At 42.6% G+C, this 13533-nt stretch overlaps 1 protein-coding gene across 1 annotated transcript in view; it reads left to right on the forward strand.

Moving 5' to 3' along the window:
* The window catches only part of ptprt (protein tyrosine phosphatase receptor type T), a gene marked incomplete at its 5' end in the record, with an annotated part of 328852 nt that overhangs the window by 148097 nt on the left and 167222 nt on the right, over window positions 1–13533 (forward strand). Inside the window, 2 exons of the mRNA XM_084025273.1 lie at window positions 1080–1195; window positions 2198–2378. Coding sequence (XP_083881399.1) covers window positions 1080–1195; window positions 2198–2378 — 297 coding nt within the window. The remainder of the gene's footprint in view (window positions 1–1079; window positions 1196–2197; window positions 2379–13533) is intronic.

The raw sequence follows: 13533 nt of genomic DNA on the forward strand, positions 1-13533 counted from the left end.
TTGAAAAGTTCTTTTGCACCCTTGTCATTCAAATCATCAATATGAAAATTAAAGTCACCAGTTATAACTAGGCAGTCAAAATCAGTGGAGATGCTAGACAATAATTCAGTAAAATCATCGAAAAAATTTGACGAATATTTAGGTGGCCTGTAAATAATTAACAGGAGAACTCTGGGAGAGCATTTCAACACAGCACAAAGATATTCGAATGATGGAAAAACACCAAGTGACATCTGTTTCCCCTGAAATGTATTTTTAAATATAGCAGCAACCCCTCCACCTCTTTTCCCAGATCTACAAACATCAATAAAATTATAGTTGTGGGGTGCTGTCTCGATCAGAATGCTTGCACTGTTATTTTGTTCTAGCCATGTTTCAGTTAAAAACATAAAATCAAGTTTAGAAGTGGTAATAAAATCATTGACTAAAAATGATTTGTTATTAAGAGATCTAACATTTAGCAGACCCATCCTGATGGTGTTATTGACAGGCTTTGAGGTTCACTTTGATTTTGAGAGAACAGGAATGAGATTGTTTAGGTTAGCTGTGTTCAAGTTTCCCAATGTTTACTCTCTTAGTTGTCACAACAGGAATGCAGAAGGTGCCATGTTTTGATGTAGGCGACCTTGGGTCCAGCTGATAATGCGGTCTACTGCTGAACCCTTTTCTGTCTCAGTAGTGGCTGTCTCCTAGTGGCTAAACAGAAGCCCTAGTGGTCACACAGGCCCTAGTGGTCACACAGACCTCCTAGTAGTCACACAGAATGAATGGTGAGTTCATATTGTTGCACATTTGAAACAACAACATTAACATAGGCAGGAAGTGACCTCCTTCAGTTTGGGGAAAGTTCTGCTTTTTGGTTATTCTACACAATGCATTCAAAAAATGGTGATATCAAACAAAAACAAAAAACATTGAGATGAATTCAGGTGTTGTGCAGCTGAGGAGCTGCTGGATAAATGGTGGCGAACGGCTTTTAGGACAACTTTAGTTTGGTGTTTGTTTTGGATGTGTCTTGACGTTCTTTCTGTGTATCTACACACTGTAACTCTATTTTTTTCTGTCCGTCTCTCCTTCAGATCCAGTCCACGGTCCCCAGAATGTCAATGTGGTGGACGTCAGAGCCCGTCAGCTGACGATACAGTGGGAGACGTTTGGCTACGCCGTGACGCGCTGCCACAGCTACAATCTGACGGTACGAACAGCTGGACACAGTTTGTGTAACAAAGTCAGATGGGCGAGTGATTCCTGGTTCTCAAAAATGTAAACATGCTAGATTTCCTGTGGGACATCATGAGGCATCTGTTGCCATCTACTATGACACACTACACGGTTTAAAACCATCATCATCACCATCAAAATTAAAAATGAGTTTCAAAGAAGTCCGTAGTCCACATAAGGAGGAGGTCTGGGTGGTAGACGGGTCAGGGACACAGAACTTTCACCAGGAGACTGATGTTAGTGTCCCATTAGAACCAAGTCATTTGTTGTATTTTTGTTATTTTTTTATATAATTTTAATCCAAACCATGATGTTTTTTCACCAAACCACACCAGGTAGTTTTGTTGTTCCTTTGTTACAAACTGTTTTACATTCCCTTTACTGGCCATTAGGTGGCAACTCTTCTGGTTGCAAAGTCTGATTGTATAGACGTCTATGTAAAAATTACCCTACTTCTCTCTTGATTTATTATCTCAGTAAATATTGTAAACAAGACTTTATGGTTTCAATCGGTAGTTTCAAGTCTTCTTCAATCCAGCATGATGTTCATTTAGTACATTATGGTCAAAGAGTCCGTAAAGCAGGGGGTGCTTTAGGGGGCGGGGCTACCTTTTGATTGACAGGTCACTACCATGCTACCATTAGCTACTAAGATGACTTTAACACTTAGCTGTAAAGGTCATTATGAAAGCTAACTTTGTTATTAGCTTCACACCAGGATCCAGATGGAACCAGATCCAGTAAGGTTGCTGTTCGGGGGGACAATCTGCTGCTTGTGCCAGTTGTTTGGTGCACAGTTGAACCTTTAGATGCATTCAGCAACACTGGTTCACACTGATGTGTAGCATGTAACTTTCCACAGTTTGGACCTTTACATTGAAGTCAGATCATTACAGAGTGAAGTCCATCTGTGCATCACTCGTTGTTTTTAACCACACAGAGTATTGATTACCATGTCTGTTCTTCTGTGCTCCAGGTCCAGTACCAGTATGTGTTCAACCAGCAGGAGTTTGTAGCGGAGGAGCTGATCCAGACCTCGTCACACTACACCCTGAGGGGTCTGAGGCCCTTCGTCACCGTCAGACTGAGGCTGGTTCTGGCCAACGCCGAAGGCAGCAAGGAGAGCGAGGAGATAGTCAAACAAACGGAGGAGGACGGTGAGTGAAAACAAAGCTAACTTAACACAGTATCAATCCAACGTCTAACCATACACAGAGCTCTTCCTGGTGTCTGGTCAGCTTCTCCTCACAGACTCACTTCACTTCAGACTGTTAAGAGTGAACAGAAGGAGAACTGACAGACAGAAAACAGAAAACAGACAGAAAATACCAGACAAGGATGTCACACTGTGTCATTGACAGGTGGTTCGGGGACCCGCTATGCCGCAATGGAGCAATAATTGTTTAGCGCTGCACATGGAGACACAATCAAAACAACACATAGTCTCCAGCAGGTTGGACCCAGACGGCAACCTCGGGTTCTCAAAAGTGAAGCCAATGCTTCATGTGCCTTAAACTGTCATTCTCTCTCCTGACAACCATGGGGTAGCTTCTCTAGTTGTAAAAATAAGTCTTATTAACCTTACTACTGACTTGATGTAATAACTCCATAAATATTCATGCACATTAACTTCATCATCTCAATATTTAATTTCCAGTCTTCAATCCAGCATTATGTTCATTTAGTAAATGATGTTCCATGTGGAGTCAGATAGACCATAAGCAGGGGATGTTTTAGGGCGGGGCTACCTTGTGATTGACAATGCAATTATCCACTAAAGGCTTGATTATGCTTCCGCGTAGTGATAACGCAACGGCAACGCAACGGCCACACAGTTGCTTGGAGACCGTGATGGTTCTGCGTTGGGTTTACGTGTCGAAATGCAATTCAAAGCCACACCGGTAAAGGGCGCTATGGTTTTTGTAAAGACTGACCGACCGACCGAGACTCTTGACGTATATCGTCGTTAGCCTCGTTATAGCCTATTTGTTTACTTTCCGGCTTTAAACGTCCACAATTTTTCAGAACTTGGTGTTTTATTTATTTGTGCAAAAGCGAGAAGGTGCAAACAATAAAACGAGGTGAAAACAATAAAAGTAGCCTTTTAAAAGTTTAAATGGCGGTGTTTATGAGTGGAAACCGGATAGCGGTCTCCAGCGGATGTAGTTAGCGGACCAATCACAGCCAAAGCCGCTGCGTTGGTGTTGCGTTCGTGTTGCGTCGCCTCGACGCGCGTCGAGGATTTTTGGGAGGTACACGTCAGGCCCTTGCGTTGGACGCAAGGGGGGTCCGCAAGCCCCCTTGCGTTGTGTCGACGCGGAAGCATAATCCAGCCTTTAGATGGCATTAACGTTTTGCTCTTCTTGAATTATGGAGCTAACTTTGTTACTAGCTCCGCACCAGAATCCAGATCCAGTAAGGGTGCTGCTACACTGCTTGTGTTCATCAGATCCACCCATTGCTCATCCACAGTCCATATATGGTCACTTCCTTTCACTGGTTGCAAAAATCCAAGATGGCGACAGCCACTTCTATAGTCTATGGTTGGGCCCTATAATTGGGTGAGATCAGTGAACCAACATTGTAGCTTGGAGAAAAATGAATTGTTATTAATCACATCAGAGATAATAATAATAATAATAATAATAATAATAATAATAATAATAACAATAATAATAATAAACTTTATTTGTATAGCACTTGGGCTGCACGGTGGTGTAGTGGGTAGCACTGTCCTGGGTTCGATTCCCGGGTCGGCCCGAGTTCCTTCTGTGTGGAGTTTGCATGTTCTCCCCGTGTAAGCGTGGGTTCTCTCCGGGTTCTCCGGCTTCCTCCCACAGTCCAAAGACATGCAGGATGGGGATAGGTTGATTGATGACTCTAAATTGCCCGTAGGTGTGAATTTGAGCGTGAATGGTTGTCTGTCTCTACATGTTGGCCCTGTGATAGACTGGTTACCTGTCCAGGCTGCCTTCACCCAATGACAGCTGGGATCGGCTCCAGCCCCCCTGCAACCCTGAATACAGGATAAGTGGTAGACAATGGATGGATGGATGAATAGCACTTTTCGATAAGTGCTATACTAAGATAACCCAGAGGAAGAATGTTAATCATGTTTTTGTCAGTATCTGTAAAACCTTCATTAATAAATATGTGTGCTTTGACAAATCAATGAAACAAATTAAACCAGACTCAAAGATGTCACCTGACTCTGCAGCTCTGTCGAGTTTTTTAGCTTCTTATTTGAGGCCGGTCTCATTCCCTTGACTTAAAATAGTCACACTCCTATCTGTACAAGGCCCCATTTTGCATCTGTATTCAGGTATCTATAATGGACGGGCCTTTGTCCCATTGTGTTTTATTCAGAGCCCCAGCATTTCGATAAAAAGTTATCTTTTGTGTGGCGACTGCGTGCGCTTCAAGTTTAAAATCTCTGAACTTTTCAGAAATGATTGGGTGACGTCACTGTAGAATGGAAGGCCTGAGCTTGTTTTGTCCATGTCTGTCTGTCCTGAGCTTTATAAGTCACACAGACACCATCGTATCAAAGAAAAGCCCATTAGTGGGAGCAGATCGGCTGGCGGACACTGAATGCTGCTCTTATCAGCGTACATGTCGTCTCTGACGGATCGTCCTCCTCGCTCCAAGTTTAAGGCTGTCAGATTCAAGTGACAAGTTCATCATACAAAGTATGAAGCAGCTTCCTCCACTTAGGGAAAAAAACAATGTCAAACTAATAGATAATAAAAGCAAAGGTACGATGCCAGTCTATCATAGGATAGTGGTGATGTGTTATCAAGACACAAAAAGTGCCCCCTTTCTGTGAGAAAAAGACACTACGTGCACACAGGACCTCAACCTAGCAATATTAGACACTCAGATTCAAATAATAGTTTAAAGATTGAACAAACCACTCGACCCTTTGAGCTCTGCAAAATGATATGTGCCTACTGGTACATTACTATTTTAGCTTATTGTGATGTCATTCAAAAGTATTTAATAAATGCTCCCTTTTTTAGGGTTAGGGTTTGTTTTAGCCTAATGTCACCCCATGGTGCAGGCTTCCAACTGAAACACATTAGTTTCCAATGTGTTGCTGAGTGTCCATGTACACGAATCAGTAGATTTTAGTTTCATCGACTGCCGGGAGACTGGGCTAAATCACGGGACCACGGGTTTAATCAACCTTCACCACTGTGCCCTGAAACAGAAAACACGACACAGGACGTTCTGACATCACATCCAAATGTTCCCCGACAACATTTGAAACGGGTGTTTGGTTTCCAGAGGGCTCCGTGTTCTGCTCATTGAGAACAGAGTGTTAGCCCCAGCCACCACTGCTAATAATTCATTGATGCTTCACACTTCTCTTAACAACATGGCTGCCATAAACTGCGTTAATAGCTCAAATCCATTAGAGCAACGCCTGCTAAGCAGGATAAAAACATTGTTCTAATGATGCTGCCTCTCTCATCTCTTTCCCAGCATCCTTGGGGCTCGCTGTTCTCCTGATCTCATAAGTAATATCCTCGGAACTTAGCTTCTGGGGAACATCACGTCTACCTCCGCTAGCTGAACACACACACACACACACACACACACACACACACACACACACACCTTTAAAACAAGTTAACATGACTGGGGAGAAACAATGGCTTTGGGGGAAAGGAACAAAAAAAGCCTTAATTGTTTTGTTCTTAATTGTTTTTTATTTAACCATCGTTGATCTCCTGGTTGTAATTCAGTAATTAGGGAACAGAACAGCAATTGTTCACATGGAGGCTAATTGCTATTTGTACAATAATGGCTTTATAGAGCTCAGAATCACACACACACACACACAAACACACACACGCATGCTTTTCCGCTTACTTTCCCAATATTGCTGATGAAATAAATTTACTTCAACCTATGTGACGGGACAAAATGAGAGATTTGCAATTAAGATATAAAATAGCTTCTCTGGTTAGCATTGATCTCGGGAGGGGGGCTGCTCACGCTGTAATCTGAATTGTTTTACCTTCTCTTAACATTTAAAACACATTTCCATCCACACAAAAACACACAGTCTACCAGTCTCACTGTGAGGCATCCAGCATTGTTAATTTGGCACAGACATTATTGTGGAAAGGTCGTTAAAGATTCGCCATGTTTACTCTACACGTTGATTGCTTAAGTTCGGCTGCACGCCACTACAATGCTGATGACATCCCAGCGTGTTTCAAAAGCTTGGATGTTGAAGGAAATGAGAGAACAAGGAGAAGTTTTACTCTCAGAGATGGAGGGCTTGAGTTCTGATGAACCCACATTCTCAAGATTAATGATATTATTACATCACAACACACTATGGAACATAGGACAACCCTGTTTCTTTATTTCCATGAGAACTTAATATCTTCCCGTGAGATTAAAACATGTCGGGAGTTTAGGAGATGACTAATTTTTAATGAATTTTGAGTTGACAACGCTTTTACAGCTGAAGTCCGTATAAATCTTCATGCTCATCAATGTTAGTGAGGTTTTCTCCACAGCCATCCCACATGTAAACATTGAATTAAAACTGTTAGCATCTAAATGTCTGGTTGTTACATGTTCGTTGTCAGAATTGTTTCCAACAGACTGAAGTTCGACAGACTTCAACAGCATCAGAGCAACAGGTGTTTCATTTGAACCAGTTGGTGACTTTCAGCTCGTAGTAACTTCAGTAAATGGATGTGATAGTTCACAAATATGTATTTAAAACAGATTGAAGGCTTTTACGCGGACTTGCATTCGGCTGAGAGTCACTAGTTGACACGGTCACTGGTTAGGCTCAAACACCGGCGGTAGTCTATAAACATGGTAATTGGCACTGGGCTGTTTGTAAAAGTCAATAAAGTCAAAGCTGTTTGCGTTTAATGCAAAAGGCTTTAAAACCGTAGTCCACAAACCTATGGGTGATGTCACCATGACTACATCACTTCTTATATACAGTTCATGAGGAGCTTTATAGCATACATTTATGCCTTTTCATGAGCGAGAGAGATGTGCCTCAGAGACAAATGTGGCGTCCACTCAGCAGCCCATTAAACTTTCCATGAAATTGTCAACCTCTTCATTATCACAGACACCCTGCCAACCGTTTCCTCCAACAACTCTGTTGTACAACTAACGACAACTGAAGTGAGACATCCATCCATCCATCCATCCATTTTCTACCGCTTATCCTAGATTCAGGGTTGCGGGGGGGCTGGAGCCGATCCCAGCTGTCATTGGGTGAAGGCAGGGTACACCCTGGACAGGTCGCCAGTCCATCACAGGGCCAACATGTAGAGAGAGACAACCATTCACACTCACATTCACACCTACGGGCAATTTAGACTTCCCGACCCGGGAATCGAACCCAGGACCCTCTTGCTGTGAGGCGAGAGTGCTACCCACTACACCACCGTGCAGCCCCCATATTGACATAGCAACTAAATTAATTTATTTTTAATCAATATACTGTGTGTGTATATATATATATATATATATATATATATATATATATATATTCAATTCAATTCAATTTTATTTATAGTGTCAAATAACAACAGAAGTCATCTCAGGACACTAAATACATTGAGCAGGACTAGAATATGCTTTATATTTCGTACTAGACAAGGATAAACATATTTGTTTCCCTTATTGCTTCTCCATGTTTGCTTGAATGTTACAGTTTAGTTTACTTCCAATGGATTCATATTCCTTAGCTTCTTACCTTTTGCACTGTTGTCATGATCTTTTCCCGTCCTTTCACATCAAACCATCATTGGTTTGTGGACTATGGTTTCGAAAGCCCCAAATAAATGCAGGTCCATTTCCTGTTTATTACAATAATAAATCAAATGAGAAGTAGGGTCATTTTCTCACTTCCATGCAAACAGAGGAGTCGCCCCCTGATGGTACAAGAGAGAATGTTCAGGCACTTCAGCATGCTTCACATTTCTCAACCCAAGGTTGTGTCCTGATGCCATGAACCAACTCAATAGAACCATTAGAAATGTGTTTTACTTGCAGTAAAGTAACAAAGGAAGATTTATGTTTTACTTAAATAACAATAGAAATCAGATGTTACCTATGTTGCTGCTACCACTACTGATAATAGTGGCTTGTTTTGTATTATTAAGGGGCGTTCACACCGGACGCGATAGACGCGAATTGAGCGGCGACTCTACATTGAAAATCAATGTAAATGGCGCGATGACACGCGATTCAGGCGGAGGCGGCGCGAATGGAGCGTCTGGCGCGATGAGACGCGGCGCAAATGGCGCAAATGGCGCGTCTGAAGCGACGCAAATAAAGTTGAAAATATCGAACTTTTCAGGCGGCATCGCGCCGCGACATCCAATCAGCGACGAGTTCAAGCCGACAGACAGATGAGCTGAGATGGACGGGCTGCATTCCCAAACAACCCGACTCGGGAAGACCGGACCCCGGCGCGACCGTCCATGGGCTGAGCCTCGATCAGAAGGACTCCCCCGAGCAACACCGGGCAAGCGGTCTTCCGTACGCCACATTTCCCACGTCCGCCCGTCGGACGGGGATTCGGCGCTGGGCTCTTCCCTCTTCGCTCGCCGCTACTGAGGGAATCCTAGATACTGGTAGTTTCTTTTCCTCCGCTTAGTAATATGCTTAAATTCAGCGGGTTGTCTCGTCTGATCTGAGGTCGTAGTCGAATGTGGCCCCGACTCTCCCTGGGGAGAGGTGCGAGGGACGTGGCTCCCGGAGGAGGCTCACGGACTCTGGCATTGGGTACCCCGAGGCGGAGGAGGAGGGTCCGCCAACGTGACCCGCCGGCTCCCCGCCGGCCCTGCCCTCGTTTCCACCGCTAGAGCAGCACCGGTTCAAAAATGAGCGTCATGCGCAAATGACGCGAATGAAGCGAATGACGTGAATGAAGCGAATGACGTGAATGAAGCGAATAGTCCAAAATGATCAAGCGGCGCGATACACGCGTCTCACGCGATTGTATTCGCGTCTATCGCGTCCGGTGTGAACGCCGCATTAGATAGCATTCAGCACTTAAGCAAAGAGTCCAACAGCAGCTTTTAAATATTAAAACCTCCGGATCTGAAATCCCTTGGTGACATGTTTGTATCCACAGAAAGCCCTGTATGCTCTCCTCCCATTCAATAATCCTTTTATCTTTTCTAAGATCCCTGCAGAAGACAAACAGCAGCTTTAGTTATTTTGCTTTGTGTTTCCCAACAGCTTTTCATCAAAGTGCATTAAGTTGCAGATGTGTTAATGTGCTTTTAATTATCACGTGTTTGGTTTATCAAGGGTCCCTTTAATCTGGCTCACTTTAAAAACTTCAAAACCGTCTTTGTTTGTTTGTGGAGACGACACTGTGACATTTGAATAAAAGGTGTTAATGTAACATTTTTTTTTTTTTACTTTGGGTGTTTGGTGTTAAAGAAGACCAATTTTCATAAAAATAAAAACACCTGCTCATGCAAGCATCCCCACTTCCCTTTAACAACAAGGTGAAGACCAGTGTTGGGAGTAACGCGTTACAAACGTAATACATTACTGTAATACATTACTGTAATGCATTACAGTTTGCTAGGTAACGCGGTAATGTAAGGCATTACAAAAAAAAAAACTGGTAATATTTTACTCGGTACAAATCTCAGTAACACGCGTTACAATGCATTTCAAACCCGAAATCAATTGACTCTACATTCGCGATCGTGAGATGGGCATACGCTCCACTTTTGGAAAAGTGTGAAAGCCGGTCCGTGTAACTCTACACTATGTTAATTAAGCGCTGTTGTTAGCAGGCTCCATGAGCTGGACACCGACTCACGGAGCGGCTCCCGGTCGGTCAGAGCGCAGCCGACCCGGCACACCGAGGATCAACAGCTGAGGGGCGGCGAGGAGGCGGAGGCTCCGATTCTCCCCGTCAGTTTTGAACCGCTTTTATGTCCGCGTCATAACGCTTTTGGTGCGAGTTTAAAACAGTAGGTTTACTTCAAAACGCAGAGCGTCAGACGCTGTCAGAGTGTTTATTAACAGTGTTTTAGAGCTCCCCCTAAATGTCTCAGGTAGGCTTTCAGGTAATTTCGCAGCATAACACAGCGCCTTCCGGGTCATTAAAAAAGACGTACGGACAATCTGGAATGAAAAATGGCCCTGTTATTTCATCCCCGAATCCCATTCATGAACACAATATCTAATATCTGTTAACGAGTCGTTTTCCGTTTCTGTTTTCCGTTTTTAAAACGAATAACGGGATACGAGTCATTTTCCGTTCTTCGTTCTTTTATTTTGAAGCGAAAAACATCACATCCTGCTGTGTAATGAGCTGCATTGAACACAAGATCTATTGAGAACAAAAAATCCATATTTCCTTTTATTTTGGCAAAAAGTAATGCAAAAGTAATGTAAAAGTAGTGTAATGCCTTACAATTCAAAGACAGTAATATTGTAATGTAACTAATTACTTTGAAATGACAGTAACAAGTAATAAATAATGCATTACACTTTTGAAGTAACTTGCCCAACACTGGTGAAGACAGTCTGCTCAATGAATCCAGATCTATTTTGTAATCCTTCCCGGATTATCTTAATCCATCTCGCTGCCTGCTTCTTTTCATCTGTCTTTATTTGTTCTCACTGATGAAGTCTGGATGAACATATTGATGATGCATGGATTATTTTACATGTGAAAATGAGTAGTGATGGCAGGTCCTATCTCAAAATTTGAAAACAAAAACAATGTCTTCTTAAAAAAAGATATATGAAACAAATGCAACCAATTACACTTAGAGATGCTAGTTTAGTCAAATAAACCATTTACTAGTTCAAGGACTTCACCTCCTAAATAACTAACTAACAATGTAATAACAGAGACTGTCTGGAGTTGGGCTGCACGGTGGTGGAGTGGGTAGCACTGTCACCTCACAGCGAGAAGGTCCCGGGTTCAATTCCCGGGATGGGTTCTGGTTCCTTCTGTGTGGAGTTTGCATGTTCTCCCAGTGTAAGCGTGGGTTCTCTCTGGGTTCTCCGATTTCCTCCCACAGTCCAAAGACATGGGGATAGGTTTATTGACTCTGAATTGCCTGTCGGCGAGAATGTGAGCGTGAATGGTTGTCTGTCGGTTACCTGTCCAGGGTGTACCCCGCCTTCGCCCAATGACAGTGGTAGACGATGGATGGACCCTTTGGAGTTTGGGTGTCTGCAGACAGGTAGTTTAGTATTTCAGTATACTAGTTGTATCACAATCTTCATAAAAGAGGATGTTCATTATGTCAAATTATTATCTGGAAAAAAGGGACACACTTTCACATGTACTAGTACTTGGCCTTTTTTATTAACGGTCTGGTTGTTCACCACATTCATGTCTCTGTCATGCAGAAACTAGTACAAACTTTGAGTATGTAGCCAAGATCCTCTCCAACATCACTTCCAAGTTCATCTGTTTGTCGGCAACTAGCTGCTGCAAATCACTACGCTAACCAGGAATAAAACCCATAGAAACAGGCAGGTCTGTTGCTTATAATAGGAAAAACATGGATAAGAGCTGATAGCCTGATTGAATTGTAGGGTGAGTGTGTGTGTGTGTGTGTGTGTGTGTGTGTGTGTGTGTGTGTGTGTGTCCTAATAAAGCAGATCATTGTGCAGCATAGTGGAAGTTAATTAAGTTATGATTAATGTGTTACAGCTGCCGTTATCTTTTCAATGAAGCCTGTTTTCTTCTGTCTAAGCCCCCAAGGTGTATAGACACACACACACACACACACACACACACACACACACACACACACACACACACACACACACACACACACACACACACACACACACACACAGGTTGTTTGTGAGTCACATAGATGCTGTACAGCAGTATGCAGATGTCAGGTTGCATTCTATAAGTCAAAGAAGGCTTTCACATGCATGTGAATGCACACACACACACACACACACACACACACACACACACACACACACACAGAGAGAGAGAGTCAGTGACAGGGTTTAGACTAAAATGGCAGCTCCTAATTGTGTTTCTTTGTTAGAGTAATTTGATACGCCTCACAGGCTGCACCCTTAATCAACACCTTGGAATTACTTATTAAAATATTCTTCTATGTGACGTCTGACTCTCTGCTGCTGCTGCTGCTGCGTGTGTGAGTGTGTGTGTGTGTTTGTGTGCCTCACAATTAAGTTGAGGATTTTGACCCTTAAGGACATATTCTATAAAGTCCTTAAATATGTAATACAGTATGTTACCAAGTTATTTATAAACACACTATTATGACAAATAAATACATTTCACCTTGTACCAAAACATAATGCTGTTGACAAGCTTCTTAAGTGTACATGTCAATTCTATCAAATACGACTGGAAAGCCCTTACACTGTTCATCAGAGATCTATATAGAACCCAGAGGTTCTATTTAGAACCCTGAGGATCGATATTGTCTTCATTAGGAAGTGTTCACATCAAACACAAAGCAAATTCTTTGCATCATGTAACGACACAAAAATTAGATTTGCAATTTGCAATAATATTTCGACTAGAGTGTGACATTTGGGTCACAGAAGTCTGTCAGCTTTGAGATTTTCCTCCATTTATTTCCAGATGACCTTATTTGGAGTGTTGATGGAGCACACATCAATCCAGACTCAAAAACAAAACAAACATCTTAAAAGTTGTTTGCTTGTCGTTTTGCAGACCAACCTGACAAAGCATGACTTCAGACTTTTTAATAATCACCATCATTATGGAGTGATTACAGCATCCTTTTTATCTGTTTATTGTAATAAAAACACAGCTCAATGTTTATTTTGGGTTCATACAGCTGCGGACGTGTGTCTTAGTGAATACAGCTATGGATGATGCACCATTGTAGGTGTCTACATGGAGGTACGCCCCGCCTCCTCTCTTGTGCAAGTGATGCAGATGAACACAAATGATCCAGCATTCAAACATCTACCTAAAAAAGAACCTTTCAAAAATGTAATTAAACATTAAATTCACTGTTAGGACCTCAGGGTTTGTGTCTATGAAACAATTCATGGATGCAGATTGAATTGTTTCTGAACATTCAGATTGGAGCGTCCTCTGTGTGGAAACACAGCCACGCACCTCCACAGGGGGTCTTTCCCCTCCCCCATCTGCCTGCAGGCCTGTGTCACTGGAAGTGACACGTACCTGTGAACTCCAGATTCCATTCTGATTGGTCAACTGCAGTGGAAGTTGGCTTCCTACCAAGCAGACCAAGTTGGAATCTTCCTCTATCTACTGAGATGTCGACCTGACCACAGGTCTCGTCTTTCTCC

The sequence above is a fragment of the Eutrigla gurnardus genome (assembly GCF_963514095.1).
Source record: "Eutrigla gurnardus genome assembly, chromosome: 2".
Classification (NCBI taxonomy): domain Eukaryota; kingdom Metazoa; phylum Chordata; class Actinopteri; order Perciformes; family Triglidae; genus Eutrigla; species Eutrigla gurnardus.